This window comes from Balearica regulorum, chromosome 15 (genome assembly GCF_011004875.1).
Source record: "Balearica regulorum gibbericeps isolate bBalReg1 chromosome 15, bBalReg1.pri, whole genome shotgun sequence".
Classification (NCBI taxonomy): Eukaryota; Metazoa; Chordata; class Aves; order Gruiformes; family Gruidae; genus Balearica; species Balearica regulorum.
In genome coordinates this window covers 3,030,073-3,053,252 of record NC_046198.1, presented here as the reverse complement: position 1 = coordinate 3,053,252, position 23,180 = coordinate 3,030,073, and the positions used below count along the sequence as shown (strand labels likewise).

Below are 23,180 nucleotides of genomic sequence, written 5' to 3'. Positions count from 1 at the left end.
AAAACAGCCTTTTCCTTCATCCGCAGGATTTCATTTCTCATTACAGCAGCTGGGATGATTGCAGCGCATGGCAGTGGGTCAGGCTAGCCGTGGTGCTCCTCCGCTCTGGGCTCCGCTTGCTGTAGATGAAGAAAACGGTAGCAGCAATACATCATGTCAGCTGGAGGTGATTGGGGGTCCATCCGCTGCCATCCGAAATGCAGAATTAAACCAGGTCTCAGCACCAGGGCTCCCAAAATGTGGCATTTGCAATGGGCCCGTGCTGACTTCGGTCTCTGAGAACGTGTCAGCTGGAGCCGGAGCAGTTGAGGTGATTGTAAGGACTCTTCTCCGTGTAGGTTTTCTGCTGAGATCTGGCCACAGCCTCATCGTTATTCAGAGCACTTAAGAGTCTCTCCACACCTCCCCGTTTTCACTAATTATCACAGTGTCTTTGGGGCCTCCCTCCCCTGTTGAATTTGGTTGGGTGTCAGCAAATAGCTTGTACTCAGAATTTCTGGAGGGAGTAAAAAGAGATCAACAGAAACACACAGAGTTTGATCGCCTAACCTTCCATCTTTAAGAAGCTGAGGTTAAAAAAAATACAGCTGTCTTTTATCTGAACAGTGGCTAATTTATTTAGAACAAAATGTACATTGCTTGCATTGTCACTTATTTTTCCGAAATAGAACAGTCAACTGGTTTTAATTGTATAAAGATACATAGGAATGGAACAAGAGCTCAAACAGCTCTTTCACAGCACTTTAAATGGACATGGTACTTCATATATATCCCCACAATAATGCATACCAGATGAAAAGATACTGCGGAATTTGTGTAATAAAGGTGAAAGCCCATATATCTGCCTGTTCTAATGGATGAGAACCAAACAAAAAATTCTAGAAGGCAAACATAACAACAAACCCCAGCACAGCTCTTGAAGTCAAGTCTCGCTTGCTGTAAGGTGCACCAACAAAACACAAGCACAGGACTTCCCTGAGCAGTGGCCAAACACAGTAACGGGATGGACTGCATATAGAAGCCTCCTGACGGCTGCCCTAACCCTCTCACGCTACAGTTAAAGGTATTTAATCTCCCCTTTGGTCTGGAGTTCAGCTAGACCTTCTGCTATTGCAGTGTCCCAGGAGGTGCCGTGTGAGCTCCTATGCAATTTGTCTGTGAGCAACACTTTTTTTTTTTCTTCCCTGTTTTTCGCTACATTTTAATATCCATTTAAACAAGGTAAACGGGTTCTTGCATCTTGAACTATTTACTGAATACCTCTGGAGATGTCACCTTCAGGAATGGAGCATGCCCAACAGGGTACTTCCAGTCACGGGCAAGGTATACGCAGTGCTAACCGACCTGCGCCAGCTGGCTTCGGATGCTGATCTCCATCTTTCTCACTGCTGAATTCAGTTTGCCGGTCAGCCACCAAATTTAGATCCATTTGTAAAATTACAGCCACAAGAAATGAGAAACTGAATCCACTGATTTCATTCATCATTTTTAAATATGACTTTGTGTGACCTCGATGCAGCGATTGATGGTTTGACTTCCAGGTCTGGCTGGAGATGCAAGGTTTGGTGACTGTCCCAAAACTAGGTCTGTGAAAGAAGACTTCATTCTGCACCATCTAAGGAAAAGTTACTTTAGTCCTTATTTAAAAGGAAGGCTGGCTGTAACATCTTCACAAGACTAACTTCCCTCTGTATGCCTATTTTCTGGGGACAGCAGCAAGTTATGTGCTGTTAGTCTGCTAAACTCTTAAAAGATGAAAAGAAATTAGTATCTCCAGAAAGGGAAGGATCCTTTTTAACAGCAGCTGTCTCCCTTAGACACCGTTTCTGCTTGGTTCATTCCTCCTGGTTGTTGCTGTTACAGTTCTTCTGGGGCTTTGTCATTGCTGTCAACCTCTAATGGACCTCATCACCATGACTCAGTCCACCCTCGTCTTGCCCCAACCACTGCGTTATATTGGCCAGGTCAGTTTGAGCTGAGAAGGGAACGCCACGTTACGAGCTCCCAGTAGAGACCAGGAGACCGAGTTAGGATTTATACATTTGCTGTGATGCTGACATCTCTTCAGAGCTGAGCAGTAAATGATACAGCAAGTTTAAAAGCTTTTTCCAGCTTGCCGGTATTTTGTTGTCGATACAGCCTGCTGTTTGTTAACATGATCCAACAGGTATCCTTTAACGGCTCCATTGGGGAGCTTGTGAGACTTCAGAGGACTGCTGGAGAAGCTCTGTTTCATGGTGCTGCACTTCTGAGACCTACTTATCTGTCATGGTTGCTGTCAACTGATGCTTATGAACTCCTGCTCATTATAAAGTACTGATTGGGGGCAGAAGTCTTCTGGGGGGGGATCTTCTTTTCTGTCCCGATCTAATGGTGTCTTGACTTGAAACTTAAATGTGTTCCCTAGATAGAAGTGACGTTAAATAAGACTTTGCAGGAATTTTTAATGCAAAGGTATGAAACGTCTTTGTGAAGGTCTTTGCCTCGACTGAGTTGTTTTTTCATGCGCTGCCAATATCTGATCCCACTTCTTGACCTTTAATATACACTGAGAGAGAAGATTAGGATGTTTCTAATCAGTTGAATCTCCCCTCTGGGAGCACTATTAAATCCTGACTCTCAGCTTTATCTCTGCCAGGTCTTGCCAGCCCTCCGTGTTTTTGGTTTTGTTACCAGCTGAGGTCGGAGTTCGGTCACCTCAAAGGGTCTTGTTCAATTGGGGGAATTTCTTGGATCCTTTCTGTAGGAGTTGAGACACTGGTGAGCAACTCTGCTTGGAGGCAGACGTCATTGTTTCATGTGTGTTGATGAGCCAGACCTTATTCTGTGAAATAAAATCTTTTCTTTTGTGCAGGATTATTGCTAGGGGTCCCTCAGTAATCCTACCCAACTTGTCATTAGTAGGGCTTCGTCAAAGGTCTTTGGTAACAAACCTGAGTGATTTTGAGGCACTAAGGTACCTCATAGACGTTCAAAAATATTATATCAACTGGTTTCTTTTGCCACTCAAATTTGTAATTTCATTAAAATACCATGTTTTTTGGCAATAAATTGCTAATCAGTATGGAGTTTCAGGCCATTGTTTGGAGGAGGATTTAAGCGAGGCTAGCAAGTCTGCGGTCGTGTGGCTCAGCAGCATTATGTGGCCCAGTGATACAAGCAAGAAGTTTAACGTCAAAGCTGCGACTAGTCTTTGTCAAATGGAGGCCCCTTGAGCTGCGTATCTTCCCCTTTCACTTCAGCCATCGGCAACACCGCTGTTGTGGTTTAGGTATCGGGACATTTATCCCTGAAAGCAATACAGACAACGAAGGGCATTGCTGGGGTTTATGCCTTCCTGAAAAGCTTCGGTGATCTAAGGAAGGACTGAACCCAGACAGTCTTATTTGCACTTTGACTCCAAAAGCTCCCGTTCCCCAGTGTGGTCCACGTACCTGTGGATGTGCCTGCCCTCATCCCATGTTCTTGAACACTCCAGAGGTTCCGTACGAAGGAGGGGAATGGTCTGGAGTCACTGGCCAAAGCTGGATGCTTTGCTTCTGTCCAAAAACTTACTCATCCAACAGGCCCTGGTCTTAAGTTCCTAAGCTTGCAGAGAAATCTGCTCATAATTTCTTTCTAGTAAGCCCTTTCTTGTTGAGCTGAAGTTTTGGCAAAGAAGAGTTGAGGCACTGGAGAATCCCCAGTTCTGCCTGGTTATACCAGGCCTCCTCAGATCTTTCCTTGGAACGAGCAGGCAGGAGGAAATACTTTCCATTTCAGAGAAGCGTCAACAAACAACGTTGCTTCAGACGGAGAAGAAAAGCAGCAGACGGAGTTACAGCGCTGAATCCTGCTAGCCAAAAGCATGCTCTTGCCTTTATTCGATCATTCCTGGAACACAGTGTTCTTATTGTATTCCTCCTCGCCCTGCTCAGTGCCGCTCCCCGGGCTCGGGACTTGGAGATACCCTGACCACAATGCTGGTGGGTTTAAAAAAAAGCATCAAACGCATCTCAGAAACGGACCCTCTGCCTCGCCTGACGTTAGGTAAACGTGTTTTCTGAAAACCTGGATCCCGTTAGAAAGGTTCCCGTTGTCTGGAAAACAAAGTACTCGCTCGCCTGGTTTAGTCATTAAGTAAATTTGTGGTTTGGTTGAGACAAAAATAATGAAGAAAAGCTGTTGAAATCCAGGGATTAATTTGATAGTTTGCAGGCAGTGCTGTTTTTAAGTGGAGCTGCTGCCTTCTTTAGGTTATGAGCAGACCCAGGTATAAACCTGGGCTTCCCTGCGTCCCCGCGCCTCAGAGGCAGGCATTTGGAAGTAATTTGTTTCACGAAGGCCCTCGCCGCGCGGGTGAGGGGGATGCTCTGGGCTGGAAGCCGTGTTGCGTGGGCGTCTGCACGGCCAGCCCGCGGCTGGAAAGCTGGGAGATGCTTTCGGCTGCTTATTTCATCTGCGGAGGGAGCAGCAGTGCTGGGCTGCAGGCAGGGCGGGAGGAAGGGACGGGTGGTCGCTCGCTTGGCGTGACGTGGAAGGCTCTGAACGGCTGGGGGGTTCGCTGGTGGTTTTACATCTGCAGCGTCACAGTCGTATTGCCCCTTCTGGGAAGAAATGTTTCCTCTGCGACTCCATCTCCCAGCTTCCCTGCCTGTCTTCCCAGGGAAGGGAAACCGTGGGGAAAAGGCAGAGGAGCCCATGCAGAGACCCTCGTTAGCTCTCTGCAGAGAGCTTCTCCTCTCCGCTAGCCCTGATTTATCTGGGAGAGTCACCTGGGAAAGCAGAGACGTGAGAGCTGGCACTGCTGCGTGCGCTGAAATGGCTACTGTATGTGTTCATCCACTTGAGCACACGTACGCACACACATATGTATAAAAAAATCACTCGACACATTAAACATAGATGTCATTTCACTCTGAGAAGCCAATTAGCAGAGCAGAAAGGTCTTGTTGCTGATTTTTCCCCAGCTCTCAGCTTAAGCGAGGGGAAAGAAGACGACATTAGTGCCTGCGTGGGCACTAGCGAGCCCCGTGGCCCAGGGAGAGCATGTTGGGAGGGTCAGAGAGTGAGGGGTGAGGACTGGGGTCCCGCTCGTTTCAGGGGGGTTTCCTTTGGGCGGGTTCTCACCCAAAGCCTTGGGCATCTGGAGCTCACCGAGAGCGCGTTGGAGCACGGCATCCCCTGCCTGGGGATGGGAAGGCCAGCTCCTGGGCACGCTGCAAGGCTTGTGTAGACAGGCCCTGTGATTTGAAAAGATTTGTATTTATTTTAATGCAAAACAGGACCTTAAAGCACATGGGTGCTTCTGTTCTGACATTCCTTTTTGTGCACATCATCCTGTCTCTTCTGGAGGTGTCAGGATTTGATCCTCAGGGTCAAGGTCCTCTCACTGCACTTGGGATGCATTTTAACATCAGTCACAAATTTAGGTATTAAGGCAACTTCTGGCCACATGTGTGGATGTTCAGCACATCCTTGTATGAGCTTGATTGCGTCCCAATAAAATATTAAAAATAATTCTCCTGTGACGTGTTGTCTGACAGAGGTCATGACATGGAGGTGAGTGTGGCTTATGGGTGGGAGCAACATACCCCAGGTATCCAAAATGCTCGCAGGAGATGCTGGGTTTGCCGTGGGTTTGTAGCTTCTTAAGTCACTACAGAGGCTTTTGAATGACTGATGGAGCCAGGCTGCTCCAAAGCATAAGGCTCTTGTGCAATCACAATTAATGCAGCCAAATATCCTGTATATTTTATAGAAAATGTCCCTATCTAATGTCAACATTTCGTAATGGATGAGGATTCATATTAATCACGTCACCATTTAAAAGAAAAAAAAACAACGATGTTATGGTATAAATTCAGACTAATATGTTGAAATGAATCTAAGCAGATACCTGTTATTGTTAGATACGGAACAAAATGTTCTGCAATGTTCGCTTTAGTTCAGGAAGATGATCCAAGTGTCCTGTTAATTGATGTGCAGACATTGTGTTGCCCATAGTTTCTCTTTTAATTTGTTTCTTGTGCATTAAGCTATTAAATAAATGAGGGGTTTGGTCTTATTCTAGAGAAAATGTGCATTGGTTTTTGGAAGGACTTGACTTTATTGTGTGTCAAAATTGGATTTTTACAGTTTTAATTTTAAATCTGTCACTAATGGACAAAATACAGCATTACATTGGGGTGATGAATGAGCACAGCCTTGCCTCTGTTGGGAAGGAGGAGCTGGGAGGGCTTATTTGTGGATGCACAGTCGGATGAAATCTTGAGGGACTTGTTCTGCAGTTTCCTTGGAAAACAGTGGTTGCATCCTGTTGTCTGAAAGCTTTTCCTAAGAAGTTTACGGTGGTGATAGGGCAATACAGCCCCAGTATTTAGCCTATCTAGTCTTTATTTGCCTCCTAAGGCAAACAATTTATTTCCTGTATTTCAGCTTCCTTCCTAGATTCTAACAAATTCTAAATCACTTTTCTCACCCACCTTGCTGTATCCTACAGTCTAAATTACTGGTTTCAGTGAATGCATCTTCTGTACCTTAGTCCTGCCTGAGAAGCAGTTTGTCCTCAGTAAATGCAAAGGAATGAGAAATTGGAAACTCAGGCTGGTAGATCTTGGGTTTAGCTTTTGTAACTGCACTTTAATACTTTGCAATAATTACTGAAGCTTCCCATAAAATAATCTCCATGTACTCCTAAAATGGAATTGAATGCCTTAGAATAAGAGAGAAGAGGAGCCCTTATCTGTACTTTTAGTTAAGTTTTTATTTATTTCCCTCCTTCCTCCGGCGTGGGAGGATGAATAAGCACGGAAGAAGATACAGATTTGCAAAGGCAAAGAGCACTAAAGAGCGTCAGTTTTTTCATCAGCTTTTAAAAGCCAGACTGTAATCATAAATTCCCTGATAGCTGGAGCATGCAGAAGTCGTCTTTAAGCCTACAAGTGACAGGCTGCTGTTGCTTTTCAAACTTCAGATTTCTTTTTTTTTTTTTTTTGTAAGACACAACTTTGATCTGGTTCCTTTGTAATGCTCTGCAGAGCACCGGGGCCGCTGCGCTCGTCGGCTGCAGGGCTGGAAGTGAACTTTCTTGGCAAGAACCATCTGGAGACCTCAAAGAACAGATTAACTTGTCCAGAATTGATGGGATCTTTGAAGAAGCTGCCCTTGCCTAGAACACATGTGATTAGCTTGACATTGGCAGTGATAAAGTTGAGATGCACAGCGGTGTCTGAGTACCTGGGGTAACAGGGAAGAGTTTTAAGTGGAGCAGCCCCAAGGATCTGCAGTCAAATTATCATCTAAACCCCCAATTTTAACCTCTTGAGCAGACTTTGCATCTTTAGTTCAGGTTAAATCCAGTCAGGAGTAGAAGTTTTCAGCTTTGCATCTTCATGGACATTTTGTTCTTAGCTCCAAAACATGCCCGTGATGATGTATTAGGGAACTCTGTGAATGCTTCGGGATGTTTCTAATAGTTTTATACCCAGTATGGTGTGACTTTTGTGATGGTCGTTGGATTGGTCGATGGATTGGAAATGGAGCCTTTTCTGTTGAGGTGGTAGATAAATGTAATCTTGTACGTCAGCCTTCTTGGTGGATGTTGTTCTAATCCCTTGTTTAAAGGTGACCCTGCCGCTCGGACACTCTTGTCAGCACGTGCTATTTAAATATGCTGGAGGGATTTGCTTCGGCTCGTACATCATAAGCTAACATGTGCACCTTTTAATTTGATTGACTGGTTGTGATAGTGAAATGTGGTATTGCATGAAGGATGTGACAGTCGCCCACTTGTTAGTAGATGTAAGTATGGGAAGTCAGGGAGCTCTGCTTGATTGTATCTGTCAAGTCAGAGGCTCAGCAAGCTGTCATTTTGAAAGCTTTATTTTTTTCCTTGGGTGGAAGTACATAACTTTTTTAATGGAAAAATTAATTTTTTCACACCGAATAAATGGAAGATGTTAACATGAGCTGGGAGCGTGTCTCAGCATTAGACTGCGTCCTCCCAGTCATGAAGGCAAAACGACCAGAGACGCCAAATAAGTGTAGGGCTTAGTCCTGGTTTCCTCTTGCAAATGTAGTTCTGGAAATAGTCATCTTTAAAAACCCAGGACTATAAAAGTTTAAACCAAGTTGTCAGAAGTCGGTGTGAAAAAGCGAGGTGGGAGCACAGAGACTCGGTAACTGGGTCTCGTTGAGTCGCAGCCCTGCTCTGTGGTCTCTGGGCACCATCCCTCACCTCAGACATCACCCACCAAAAGAGGAATCGTGTCCTGCCATGAGGTTCCTTGCTGCTACACGGGAGAGGGCGTGGGACAGCTACTCGACCTGCTGTCAGCTGTGGTGAGAGATCCTGAGTTTCTGCAGAGCCTGTTTTGGGATGTCCTTCCCTGGGATGTGCCCTTACTCCTACTTCTACAGCTTGGAGCTTTCCAAGGCATCTCATGAAGTTTGGGTGATTATCAGGTGCCTTGTGGCTTCAGCTGTCTAGAAAATGGAATTTCTCCCATGTTAAAAACGAGCTGCTGACCCAAACCCTGTTGACCAAAGGTTCAGAATATGTCACAGGAGAAGGTCCTCTGGAAGCGCTGTTCGGGAGAACGTAAGCAGTATGCGTTGGGGTTTTGTGTTTGTCAGCTTCATGAGCCTTTATCTCTTGGGTTTGCTATAACCTAGTGCTGCTTCCTTGATAGTGCAGGGGTTTAGACGTGCCTCGTCATGCCACCAGGGAGTTTGGAGATGCACTTATCTCGGGGTCCAGCACGTGGGGGACCCTTGCAAGAGGAGGACTGCCAGCCTGCCTGAATTCTATCACAACTTCAATTCTTTTGAGTAAAAATTTTCTTCCGGAAAGTGTCAATGTCATAAAAATTCAGTGTTAGAGGTGGAGAAGATGGTAGCAATGAAAACTGATGGATCTGATCAGCTTTCCTGTTAGGCTAGGAGCTGCTCCAGCCACACTGGAACGAACTGCTAGCAAACTTGGGAAGACCGTGTCTCACAGACCTGCCAATAGAGTGTTGTGCAATTTATTCCCTCCAGTGAAAATTTAAATTCTACAGAAATTAGTTGCCTACAGGTCTTTCATCTCCAAGGAAGTTTCCTTCTCACCTTAGCTTTTATTTCCATGCTTGATGAAGAACATCAGTGAAGGAGGTACGTAAATGCTGAGAACCGAAGGGAGTGCCATGTGGATTTAGGTTTGCGGGCAGGATCTGTGAGATCTGTCTCCCAGTGTGGATTCTGAAGGTGATGCAACGCTTCTCCAGTGCCAGCCAGAGCACGCTTTTTTTTGCCAAGAGTAAAGAGTAGCATGTTTGGCAAAAATTTGGGACATTGCATCTTTGAGTTGTGTGAAGGAGACTGGAGATCCCAGGCTGGAAGGAGAAGGATGCCCTTAGGGACTCACGATGCAGTGGGATCTCCAGCTAGGGCAAGACGACCGAAGAGGACCTCACCTCTCTTCTCACTTACTTTGAAGCTCCAAGATGTGACGGTGCTCATGTTCAGAGTGCTGTGTGCTGGTTTTGCTGGAGGAGCGGGAGATTTGGGGGTGGGATACAGCCAAGACAACACGCAAAATAAACTCTGAACAGGTAGGAGGAAGCCCTAAGGAGATGCTTGCTCGTTTTCTACAACAGTTTTGGTCCTTGTCAGCATTACCAGAATTGACAGTGATCCGCGGAGGGCTTTATGCACAGAAAAGGCAGCTGGTCAGGTTGACTTACTTGGGTTGCTGTGATCTCTATTATAATTGTTCCCTATGTGATTATTTTGAGGGTTGAGCAACTGAGAGCTGCAAAAGAGACGTGCAGCTTTATTTCTGCGATGTGTGAAATGTTCTGTGTTCATTTCAAAACCGTTCATTGCTCTTTCTGTTTAAAAAAAAATAAAAATTCGGGAAGTCTGCAGGAATTTTTGTGAAGTCTAACTTTAAATGCTCACCTTTCCTTTTATCGCCCTTATCAGCACATAGAGCTCGGTATGTGAGGTTTTTAGCTGACATTTCAAATCGCTCTGAGTGCGCCCGTATCCCTTTTAAAGCAGCCTCCCCTCCCAGATCAGAAGTGACCAGGGTTTTTTTTTGTTAGACTCCGTGTTCCTTTAATGTTTTCCTCCTAATAGATGTTGAAAGCGTTCTTCAGAGGCACGGCACAAAACATTCAAATAGTGATACGAGCCAGCTGAAGAGAGTTGTCAGGGAGAGGGAACATTAGGAGAAGGATTGAATACAAATGGATTCCTCAAAAGTAATGTAACCTGTTATGATTGCTTTGAAATCCTATACCCTTTCCATCTACTTACGCTTACTGAAAGTTTACATTTGCATTGATGTATTAGAGGCAGAGCTAAAATGGAAGTAATCCCTGTTGTATACATGCTTAAGTGTGTAATTTTAGCTAAATACAACAGTTGTGCCCAAACTCTTGCCTTCATCCTCAGTGGGAAGCCCACAGCCGTGGAGTGCTGCAGGAGAGCCCGTCCATCCCAACTCCTCCGGAGGGGCCAGCCACCACCCGACACCCGCTGCTCGCTCTTGGTTTCTTCAGCCATCTCAGATCCATAGCCGACAAACTTTTCAGATGCTCTCTGCTGCTCCGTCTTTGTATCAGCAGATACAAAGGAGAAATTGATTGATCTGTGCATTTTATTCTGTATATCGTAGTGCTTTCTTAATATACTGCGAGAATAATCCATGCCACTTCCAGACAGTCCTGGCAGAAGGTCCACTGGAAGTTGGTGCTATATTTTAATTGGGTTATCCAAAAAGGCATCCTTCTCTTTGCCCGCAGGGAAGGCCTGAGCTATCCATCATTCCTGCCTCAATTTAAGAGGTTGTATCAGCCTCCATCACGCAACTGTCATATCGGATTTGACAGGAGAGTTGCACTGCACAGCGCTCCTTTAATGTTCAGAACTGACCGTTATCCAAGGGGAAAACCGGTGAAGGGGGTGGTAAGGTTTTTGCTTATTATACCTTGGGGTTTAAGGTGAACTTGTTCAAATTATTTCCAGCCTTAAATATTTGCCCTAGAAAGCTGTTCTGAAATCTGATGGAATACAGCAATAAGGTTGCTCCAGTGCACATTTGCAGTGACAGTCAGGAAGTTTGTGTGCTAGATGATGTCCGTGGTGACTCGCCATCCCAAGGTGCCCGAAAGCGTTCGTACCCAACCGACTCTATACTGCACCCGAGTGTGGAGAACCCTCACAAGGCTCCCTTTGCCTCAGACAGTCGTGAAAAACCTTAGCAGACTCCGTTTTGGATTCTCTTTGCACTGCTCTGCAGCTACACTGAGCTTCATCCTCCAAGGAGAAATAGCTTGGAGTCTTTGTTGGTTTGTGGGAAGCAAAATAATTGTTTTCTCTTTGTGAGAATAGGAGGGTAATTTGTTTCTAACTGACCCCATAGTGGACTTAAAACAATACGATTTTTCTTAGTGACCAGTGGACATCCATGACATCTTGAATTACAAGGAAGATTGTCTGGTTCTGTTTGCAGGAGCAGAAGGGCATGGTGAATAGGAGCTATATGAGCAATGTGCTAGCTGAAGGCTTTATCCCTGTCAAATTCAGGTTCTAAAATACTTTGGTAATGCTCCCATCCTTGTACACTGCATACCATATTATACATAAATCATTCTGAACACCTCTACCTTGAATGGATTGTGGCTATCCTGTGTTCGTACTCTGTACAAATATGAAGAAACTGCCAAATTTTGCCTTTGCTGGTGTCTTCCTTGCCTCCGCTCCTTCCATCTGTGCGTTTCTCATGGGTTTCCTTGTCTTATCTAAACGTAAACTCATCAGGGCAGGGACTGTTTTCTGTTGTCTGTAGGACTTTGACCTCTGCAGTACAGGCAGAAAAGCTCTGCGCAGCAGAACGGGGAAGCACAAATTGCATGATGTGTCCTCCTTGGAGGTGTTTGCTCAAGGTCCTTTACAAACCACATCAACTAGGTGCCGGTTACTGAGTTACTAAATAAAAGATCATGCTGATGAGCTTAGTGACCTGAATTAAAACAGGACTCTGATTTTCAGAACTGGTAACAGAGCTTGGAAAACCCAGGAATTCATCAGCTTCAAGATACCTTACAAACGCTGCTCTTCATGCAGAGGGGTGGTGGGGGATTAAGTGACGCTGTGTTGCTGTGCTGGTGTGAACTTCTCAGCTTGTTCCTCCTCCTGGCAAGTTACAAAATGACTTGCAGTGACAAGAAGATGCCTGCCTGGCCTGACTGTCCTGCGGTGTAGTAGAGCTGGAGGCATGTTGGCAGCAGTAGCTGTTCTGTGCCAGTGGCAGAGTCGGTGTGAAGGAGCTCTTGCCTGCTTGCTTCACAGGTTGCTTCGCCATTAATGCAGGTCTCCTGAGCGAGGAACTCGCTTCCCAAGCTAGCTCATGCAGGCAGTCTCTCTCCTACCATTTTGTTTAAGAGAAGGAGGTTGGCCTGCCCACATGTGAACTTGAGCAATCGGTCTGCAGGACAAGGCGTGTGGTTGTGTACAAACTACCCTCCATACATCCATAAACAGATTGTCCATTGGAAAAGCCGGTGTGATTAGATGGTCCTTCCTGGTGGAATTTGCAAGTGTTTGATGTACCCGAGAGTGACGTTTGAGGTCGACTTTAGGTACTGCCTTATAAGCAACAGCCATTTCTTGCTTTACCTCCCTCCCTTCGTAAACATGTTGGAGTAAAGAGGGATGTAAAGACAAGCCTAGAATGAGTGAGCCGTGCTACATGTTCCTCGCCGCTAGTTCTTTTGACTAAGAAAAATGCTGTCTTATTATCTAGGTATTGCTTTTAGATGTGCTGCCTTTCTCATAGAATGACAATGCTAAGCAGTTAGCCAATGGACACCATAAATCCTGATGGGAACTGGACTTCTTCCATATAGTCTTGTTCCCTCCCTTCTTCATCTCTAACAGTATCATCTTCATTTCTCCATGAATTCCCTTTTGCTTCCAGTTACGAATCAAATTGTTTATGGTTCTCTTAGTGCAACTTAGCATGAACGCAGCTTATTCTGTAGCCTGTCACTGATGCTGGGGCTCCAGGCAGAGTCCTCCTGCCCAGTGATGCAGAGTATGGTCAAGGTTGTGTCCTTCTAATTTGACTCTTTCATTTTTCTTGCAGGCATGGGTCGTGGAGAGAGCCTGTTAACCCATACTATGTCAACACGGGCTACGCTTTGGCACCAGCAACCAGTGCCAATGACAGCGAGCAGCAGAGCATGTCCAGTGATGCCGATACGATGTCGCTGACGGACAGCAGCGTGTAAGTAACTCCACTCTGGCGGGACAATAGCGTGTTTGTTTCTTTAGGGGTGGTGCTGACGTCGTGTTAGTCTTGGGGAGGCTTTGGGGGAATATCTGACTAGAGCAAGGTCATGATCATTCTTGCGTTTTTTTCAAGCGGGGGGTTTGTTGTCACTGTGCAGGCTACTCAGCCTTGCTGGTCTTGGAAACATTTGCAACATCAAATGGTTTGAGTGAACTAAGAGAAACGATAGTCGGAGTTCCTGCAATGTTTTTTGCACCTTGCCTGGCTATCATTTCTTTTAGTTCACTCAAACCATTTGATGTTGCAAATGTTTCCAGGTGCAAGAAACATTGGAAATGTTGGATGACTTTGTAAAGTGATTTGAGATGCAGTATCTTCTGAATGTCAGCCAGAGCTTTCTACTCGCTTCTCCTCTTGAGGTTTTTTGCTGCCAAACTGTGCTCAGCATGCAATTGCTCTTCAGTAGGATTGGTAACCAACCAGTTCTAGTTCGTGTCTGGTGACCACTGCACTTTAACACAACTTGTACCGATAAGTCCCCTCCGATCTTTTTTTGCTTTTTTCTAGTTCCTACCTTCACGACAGCGCCCTGTATCTCACCCATGAGATATCTTTCTTAAAGGTAGTCTTCAAAGGGAGCAAAAAGTGGCTAAAAGATTTTGTTGTGACTGCATCTCTGTGATTAAAAAAAGGATTTGGGCAAAAATATTCAACATTTGGTCTGTTTTTTAGTAGTGCAATGCAAAGGGTCTTTCTGTAGAGCAGAAGCCCTTTGATTCTTCAAGCGAAAGATGAGCGGTTTACAGAATTAGGAGAGGGTTTTATTAATGGCAGTGCTGTAAACTCAAAGTCCTCCAAGAGGTTCGTTTAGCATCACTGTGACTGTCAGGAGCTGTCAGACCTTGTTGGAGAAACTTTCCGGCCTGTGTCATGGATGTTGTTAACGGATGCTGCGACAGTTCCCCACCTGCCCTCGGTTAACACAGTGAGCTGGGGAATGTGCAACATGGTAAGGGGGCTTTGCTCTGCTGTGCCAGCTCCGTGTGAGCCGGTAGCGCGCTTGTCTCTGGCTCTGTGGAGGCTGGGAGCCATTTAGGAGCAGCTATCGAGTCCACTCCGCTCACTGCCACCAGCTCCTCACACCTTATCCACGTCCTGTTGCAAAATGGAGGAGGCAGATCTTGGCCAAAGGGGCACGGGAGGCGGAGGATGCCCCCGGGACTGAAAGTTGTAGAGGAGCGCTAATTAAAGGCTGTTTGATACAAGTCCAGTTGCTTTGCCACATCCTTCTGCGATTCTTCGTATTCATCAATTTGTATGGAGGAGTACTCTGAAGTTAGCAGGGGTCATGTAACTTCTTGTTATCAGGAGAGACAGATGTAAGAGCTCTTCAAAATTAATTAGCTTTTAGCATTTCCTTTTCCACTGGTCCAGCGGGCTCATGGGGTTGCACTGATGGTTATACCTGCGATAAGTTGTGATCATTTATGCCAGAGTTCTTCACCCTGCTAATTTTTATTTCAGTAGCCATAATTTATTTCTTTCACAGGCAGAATAATTTCTGTTTGACCATCCTATGCATTCTTGATTCTTTGCTCCTTTTTCCTTTAGGCATTTTATCCCTTCTATGCCCACCACAGGCTGCTTCTAGGACTTTAATTACCAGTACTACGTGCGCTGCCTTGTGCTAATAACTAGCCCAATCTCAGTGGTTCATTTTAAGTAAGTCTCAAAAATCATAGGGGTAAACCTGTGATCTTTCTTTCCCTGCATCTCAAACTGGAAGCGTGCAGATTTATCCTCAAATTGGAATTCTGGATATACAGCCTTGACCCTTGACTTATAAAGACTCTGTCTGCTTTCAAGACTTGCTCTTCATTATGTCCTTTAAAACTCCAGCACCAGGTTTTGTTCAGTTTTTACATGGCATTGCTGAATCTATCTGCCTCCTGAGTTTCAAAGGAATTTTTGCAGAATTGCTCAAGGCAGCAAAAATGAAGAACAACCAGACGCAAGTTAAAGAAGGGACTCCTGCTGCTTGACAAGACTTGCATGTCTTGGTTCTTTGAATTTAGGCCTCCTCTGAGGAAAACGGCAATAAAAGCCTCGTTTGCTGATGAGCGAGGTTCTTCCCTGTGTGCGCTGTTTACGTACAGCAGTCAAGCTCAGCAATGAAGAAATCCAGCTTCTGCTCTGAGGCAGCGCGTGAACTGGGTGTGATCCCAAGGCGGAAACCTCCATGACCCTCCATCGGCGGAGAATGCGTCCGGACAATCGGGATGCAAACGTCAGCTAATTGAGGAGTGCTAACAGTAAAGCAGGGAGGCAGGCAGGCGCACAGGGAGCGTGGCTTGATGCAAGGCGTGCTCTTCCAGTGTTGGCCAACTCAAGTCGGTGGAGAAAGCAAACACGTTGTGCGGTTGCGCGTACTCTGATGTATTGCAGTTGTCGCCAGCTCCTGTCCAAGCTATGATACGGTATTGATCATGGCAAAGTGGGGTTTGGATGTGGCTGCGTGCGCAGCTCAGCTATGAAAGCCGCTAGCAAAGACCTGGGCGATGCTCTGGCCGTCTGGCCTCCTGAGCTGGGGCGCAGGGAGGCAGGCACAGGCTTTTTGGGAGCACCCAGCTCACCTACGTGTTTTTAAAAGTCATTTCTGTGGTACCAGCTACAAGCATGCCTGCCTAACAAGACAAACTTTCAACAGGATGTCTTTCCAAGCACTGGTAAATATTATTGTAATGAGTTGAATTTATATAACGAATATGTTATCGGTCCCTGTTGTTCGAGGAGTTTGCTTTTTGAGAGGCTTAAAAAACATCACTCTTGAATGCCTGCGCTCCGCTGATTATTTTTCAGTCTTCCTGTGTCATAGGAATTCCTCTGCCCTTGTAGGCTAAACAGCTCCGGTCCTCTCTGCTGAAACCTGTTTTTATAATCGGCACGGCAGCTGTGTTGTTTTAGCTGGTTTATGCGGAGGCAAGGTCTGGAGAGGACACGCTGAAAGGCTCCGGCGAGCGCTGGCCCAGCAAGCGTGCCGTGGCCGCAGGTGGGGCCGAGTCGCTCACCGCTGGTGTTCGGTGGTGGGTCGGGGCTTTGGGGCTCTGCCTCACCCTGAGCTGCTCGGAGCCTGCCCCGGGCTTGCGGTAGCATTTGCACTGCAGTTCTGAACGGCTCTTGCTGTCTCGGATAATCCCACGTACGGATAGCGTCTTCCCCAAGCGGAGGAGATGGCCTCTGGGTGGGGGGGTTGTCACAACAGAGACACTCAAGGGAAATTAAGGCACATCTAGGAAGGAAGGCAACAGGCAGAAGCTGAAATGCATTAAAGCACCATGTGGTATTACAATTCAGACAGAGGAATGCCTTAGGTCCCTTTCTTCTCTTCATGTCTGCAAGAGCTCAGATGGGTAAACAAAAGGTAATGTCTCCTCTTTAGCCCACTGTTGTGGTGACTAAACAACAATACTCCTTCCTCTGGGTCTTATCATCTGTCCTGGCTTATCTTGGTTGGGAGATGAGCTTTGCCTTCCCTCCTGGGTGCTTGGGAAGCCGGGTGCTTGGGAAGCCCTCGGTGGTGTCGGTGAGCTTGGCTGGGGCACGGCTCCAAGCTGTGCCGGAGGGATACCTGCTCTTCCCCCATCCCGGTCGAACCAGCCCCAGAGTCAGGATGGCCATTCCCCAGAGTGAAGGGGTTTTGGACGGTGGTTGCTCCTTCAAAACGCCTTGCAGATTAAATATTATTCCTCGGATGGCTGGCCTTTGGCCAAAATGCCTGGCGATTTTCCCGTTGCGCTTCTTTATGTGAGAAGGGTCTCTCGGTGACGGTGGTGCTTTGATAAGAGTAATTGGTAGAAAATATCAGCTTCGCTGTGGATTTGTTTCGTGTCTTTCCTACGGCTGGTGATCCAGAATGACCTTGAGTTCCGCTATATTTAAACAAGTTTAACAGCATTTTAATTTAAAAGATCCTCAGTGATGATTTCCAGCTTGTTAGGCTTAATGGTTGGGTTTGGAGGCTGTCTACGGAGGAGCCAAGACAGCCCTTGTGAGAAGAGTCCAACTGCAGAGCCACAGCAAAACCTCCCTGCTTGCCAGAGGCTCTTGCAGGTCGGTTCGGAGAGGAAGCCCTCACGTCTCCCCAGTAGCAAATCGATTGCATTATTGGTAAATAAACGATAGAAACACTCTTGCTCCCCGCCCCCGTTGCATTTCAGCGCAGAGCTTTCTGGTGCTAGAGAAAAATCACGTGATGAAAGAAGGAAAAACAGTTTGGGAAAGTTTTATTTTAAAAGTAGATATGCGCTGGAAAAGTTTTGATTTTTTTTTTTTTAATATATATATAAAAAAAATTTCTCTATCTATTGAAAATATCTCAAAGCAAGCTACCTGACAAAAGGAAAACAAAAGTACGGTATTGGTTTTCCTTGCTTTCCCCCCATCTATTGAATAAGGTTTTGTTGGGATAAAATTAAAGTGCTTATCTTTGAATTTGCTTCCTCTGGTTGAGTTGGCACAGTACATTGAATGAAGGAATGTTCCAAGTTCAGAGGTGGCATTGGGGAATCTAGTTAAAATGACATCAAAGGCAGCACAGCGGGGCTGAACATGTGTTTGAAGCCGGATAGATTAGAGGCCATTATCAGCCTTTCGCTACTGTGCTGGGAACAAAAGTCGCTCTTTCCGCTGGGACTGCTGCTGGGGAGAATTAAAAAAAAAAAAAAAAAAGAGAAAGAAAGAAAGAAAAATTGCACCTTCTAATATAATGCTGCTTTGCCCGCGAATGGCCGTGCAGCTTTAGCGCGCGAGTTGTGTTCTGGCACCCGGGTTTTGTGCAGCAGTTAAGCTGAAATGTTGTCTATTGATGCTGACCAGCGATGGCTAAAATAATCCCCCAGGTTTTTTTTTTTTTTTTTCCCCCTGTAAAAATTGCCAGTTGTTTTGTTGCCATCCAGTCTGGAAAAAGCCACGTCGTGATGCAATGAAACTCTTTAACCGTTGTGACTCTTTTAAGTTATTTTTCAAATGGAGGTTCGTCATTAAAGAAAATGAAGCCACCTAATGAAAGCGATCGTCTGTCGGTATAGCAATGCTTGGGGAAATTGCTCTGCTCCCGTAACGTGTCACTGCCGGGCGCAGCGGAGGTGATGCTCCCAGACGCGCTCTTCCTCCTCCCGCATTACCTGCAGCCACTAGCCAGAGCTGTAATTAGCCTGGCTAATTTTCTGTTCTCTCATTTGTCTTCCTACTAAAAAGCACTTGTCATTAATCACAGGTTTTATTTTATTTTAATGGTGTTTAATTTTGAGTGCCTGGGTTACTGCATGAAATTGCATTCTTCTGATGTAATTTGGTGGCGTTTCTGCCTGCGCCCACATTTCCAGGGAGCCAGCGGGGCAGCAGGCACAGAGAGCTGACGGTGACCGTCTTTGCGCAGGCTGGTGCTTGTAACTCGGGAGCTTTGCAGGCAAAACGCCGCCATAAATTGTGTTTCCCTTGCCAAATGGCATCTCGACTTCAAAAATCCACTGGTTAAACTGTTTGGCTTATGTTGTCGAGAAGCAGCTGTGCTTGGCAGTTGTGGGGTGGAGGGTAGGTGCTAACTCCATTTGGCCCGTGCAAACATCTCGTCGTTGTGAGATGCGTTGGGACTGGCTCGTTTGCACCGCAGGGTTGGAAGGAGACAGCGTGTGTGCGTGGAAGTTATTTGGTACTTCGGACAAACCAATTTACCCCCCCGTTCATTTCCATCCGTTTCTGTGGCATTGCACGGCCTTCCCAAGTGGCTGCTTTTACTGAATTGGGGAAACGTGTAAAATACAAAAGGAAGGCTCCAAATTGCCAAGCTCCAGGCTGGCATTTGGTTTTGCATTTGCTGATTTTTCTCTAAATAACCCGATGTCACCAGGAGATGGGTCCACGTCCTTATCTTGTAACTGGCCTCCACATCACTCGCGTTCTCCTCGTCCTGGGTGTAAGCAGGGTGGTCACAATGGTGAAAACAAAAGTACGTTTCCTTTCTTCGCCTGAAGTCATACTCAGCCAGGGATGCTTTACCACTAGGGGTGCTTAGCAAAGCCTGATGGCTCGGACCCCCTGGAGCCCCCATCTTTGCAGAAGGGCTGCGTGCAGCTCGGCAGAGCAGGTCCGCACCGTCCCCCAGCCCACGGCAGAGCCACGGACCCAGCTCCCGGTCTGTCAGGACCAAGGATCGTTGCCACCACAGTCTCCTTCCTCTGCAGAGACCTTCGTCACCAGCTTTTTCTGCAAGGGCAGAGCAGAGCTGGTTCAGTTGGGTGCTGCTGCCCACGGCATCCCTTCCTAACCTCGGCCAGCCTCCTCTGGGGCGAGGGCTAGGTTCCATAATTTCAGACTGAGCTAGAGATCATCTTAAGAGCAGCGAAGCCTACCCCTTCGCTTTGATAAGCCATTTGAGAAGTTGTCACGCTCTCTTAAAAATACATACCTTGTTGCCCGACCGAGTTCCCCTTGGTGTAGATGCTCACTGAGCTCCCACTCCTCCTCCTCCTCCCCCTCCTAGCCTGCCCTGTGGTTTACTGTGTACATTACAGGCTCTTTTATAGAAAGCAACCAACTATAAAAGGTACCAGGATGTGGTCCAAGTCCTTCTCCCTGCCCTCTGCCTAGGGCAGCGGTCGCAGGAGCCCTGCCTCGCTCTGCTCCCGGCAGATGCCGTGTAAGTCCCCCCGGCACCCAGTGCCAGAGCGTTGCTGGTGCGGGGTCCTGGGTGAGCATCGTTCCCCGCACGGATTCCTCTTGCTCTGCTGTGGCTGCTCTGGGCGTGTAAGCTTTTCTGAAACGTAAAGGGATCTCCTACCTGCCGCTCTGCGGCGGTGAGGCTTAAATGAACATAATGTATCGGAGAAAGGCACTAAAGCAGGGCATGTTGTTGTTTTATTCCTGCAGAGATGGGATCCCACCATACAGACTCCGAAAGCAGCATCGCAGAGAGATGCAAGAAAGTGCCAAAGCAAATGGACGTGTGCCACTACCTCACATTCCTGTAAGTAGCACTATCTCCTTCCCCAGAGGTAAATATGCAAAATGTGTGAGATCTCTAGCGTACAGTTGCTCAGCTTGTTCGAGTTTAACCCCCCTTAGCACTGTATTCATTTGGGGATGTTTTAAGATGGAAATACACCGTGCTAAGAAAGGGCTTGGTAGCCTTCTGCCAAACTCATCGTCCAGGGCTGTCCAAAATGCAGAATTTTTCCTAATCGTTCAGTCAGTAGCTGGTTGTTTCTCCTGGATGAGAATGGAAGCGCTGGCTGGCATTTACCTGCAAGCAGGTTACGTGCCCTCGGGTGAGCTGGAGGTGTTTGTGGAAGGTGTAGGAGGCCATTGGGCTGATGCAGCTCTCAGCCAAGGTCAGCTGGGGAGAAATGCAACTGTCCCGAGCGGTATTTCTGCACTGGGCAGCCAAAGGGAGCTGTAACCTGTTCTTAAGGACTCGGCAAAGCCTGCCCGGGGATACGAGGCAGGAGAGCAAAGACGGTGCAGGCGTAAGTATTTCATTTGTCTGGTACTGGCTGCCCAATTGCTCCAGGTAAGCAAACACCCTTTGGAAGACGAGCATAACTGCAGCACTATCTGCAGCTCTGCTTATTGTTATTTTCTTTCTGTGAGAAGTTACAGGTGACATTTAATATCTAGCAGGGAATAAAGCTGCTTCTTTCCCCTTTGGACAGCTGGACTCCAGCACTAATCAAATAGGGAGAAAAAAGCCTCCATGTGCTTTTTCCAGAAGTGCCTTCAAACTTGATGCAGCTGTTCTCATCCTGCCTGCTTGTAGCAGCACAATACCAGTAGAAATACACCCTTGTTTTAATCTGAGTAAAAAAAAAAAAAGAAAGAAAGAAAAAACCAAAACCACCACTCTTTGTTTTGCCTTTTAAATTAGATTATTTTCCTTAGATTTAGGAGGGTCTCCTGTGCTTTGATCACTGGGTTGACAATAAAAGCCCTGGCTGCGGACGCTCGCTAGCCATCCTTGCTCAGTCACCTCTCTTTTCACACAGTTGCTTTCACAGTGTGGTCGCTGTTGAAAAGGCTGGCTGGGTGCCTTTTTATTTCACTTGATGCCGTTTTTACTGTAAGCATGGCTTTGTTAGAGTTGAAGTTTGAAAGCTTGGCCTTTATTTTGTTGTTGTTGTTGTTGTTGTTGTTGTTGCTGTTCCCCAGCAGTGGGAACTACCGAGTGAATATTCTCTGCCTTCAAAGCTTGTCAGTGGCTTTACCTTTCGGATAATAATAATAGTGGCTTTCTGTTGATGGTGTGCACTGGCAATGCCTCGATGAACTGCAGGTTATAAGCTCAGAGTATGGAGCATTAAATATGTATAGTGAGCTCTGCTTTAATGAACTTCCATCTGCCAAACATTTCTTTTGTTGAACTGAATAAGTGTCATTCCGGCAGCAGTTTCTTGCAGGCTAATTAGTTTTACTTAGCATTAAATTTTATCGACCTTTTTGGAAACCAGTTTAAAAGGGGGGGGAGGGATGGGGAAAAACAAGGTTTAAATTGGCCACCTGCTGCTTATAAATTTTTATATTATCCTACTTATCTACACGGTCTTTTAGAATTACATATTCCACCTAAACTACACACAGACGCTTCACAAGGATTTTTCTGTGAAACATCCGCTGTTCCCATTAGATTCTGTGCTGTAATTTTAAGTCCCAGGGAAAAAAGGCATCTTGACGCATATTTATATGGGAGAGGAGGAGTGAGAAGTTGAGTTAGTTCTAGTCTTTCTCCAGGGAATAAAAGTTTAGTTCAGACACTCTGGCACCTCCTGCCAGCCAATTACTGACACAGAATTGGCACCGACATCAGAGAGGCACTGCTCTGCCCTCGCTTATCAATCAGCCAAGAAAGGAGAAGGTAATTAGACAATATGTTTTGACAACACCAGTGTGAAATGTTAGAAAGTTAGTCTTTTAAAATCACCTCTAACTGCACGCTTATTGAATTAAACTTCCCCAATTAGCAAGGAACCATGCAAATGTTTCTTCAAGTGGTGTTTTCCAAAGCCGGTGGTTAGGCTATCTCGCAGCCCGGAGCTAAAGCGGTCTCCGTCGGCCGCCTGGACCTGGTGGGGAGCATGCTTTTCAACGCGTAGCAATGACTAAATTGCAACCCTCGAGTGAAGGTCTTTATGGACTCGTATCTAACCAGTGTAGCCAGAGTCCATGCTGATAGTGCTCGCAGAATGCATGGCATGTTTTCCTAGTGATAGTAGAGAACCTCCTACTTCCGAAAAGTCATTTCAGAAGCCCTTTAGAGACCTTACCGTTCCCTTACAAATGATTTATGGGGCTATTATGCAAAATTCTGAAAGAACTTATATTGCTTTTAATAGCAGCACTTTTAGTTAGTTAGAAGCTATAAAATGCAGTGATTATATTTTCATAGGAGACTGCCCGCTAGTTTCAACAGCCGTGCTGCCTCCAAATAATGAAGGCATGCTCCTTTTTCCCAACAAATTCAGAAAAATCCAACCTCGAGCACTGAGACTTGGGATTCCTTTTTTTGTTTGTTTAACTGCATAAAGAAGCCATTTAGTGATGTTCTTGCTGTAGCTTGATCGTCAGGTGGGAACTCTCCTGTCCTGCCCCACAATCAAGGAAGCTGCAGCTCTTTACGTTGTTCCCACGTGAGAAGAAAAAAAAGTAGAAGCGGCAGCAGAGTGGGTCAGGTTGATTGCTGAACTCCCCCAGAAGGATGTCCTCTGTGCAGAGGTGGCTTCCATCGTGTTCTTGAGCGGAAGGGAAGATTTTGAGTGCAATGCCGTACAAGCGAGGAGTGTACAGGAGGAGCCCTGGTCTCGTGGTGGCTGGATAACTACAGCTAAATGAGCTCGCTGCTCCTGCGAGTTGGGAACCTGCTCAGAAT

General features: G+C 46.3%; 1 protein-coding gene across 1 annotated transcript in view; it reads left to right on the top strand.

The window, feature by feature from the left end:
- The window catches only part of AXIN1 (axin 1), a 73,767-nt gene that overhangs the window by 28,602 nt on the left and 21,985 nt on the right, over positions 1-23,180 (top strand). Inside the window, exons 3-4 of the mRNA XM_075767779.1 lie at positions 13,118-13,258; positions 20,192-20,288. Of these exons, the coding sequence (XP_075623894.1) occupies positions 13,118-13,258; positions 20,192-20,288 (238 nt within the window). The remainder of the gene's footprint in view (positions 1-13,117; positions 13,259-20,191; positions 20,289-23,180) is intronic.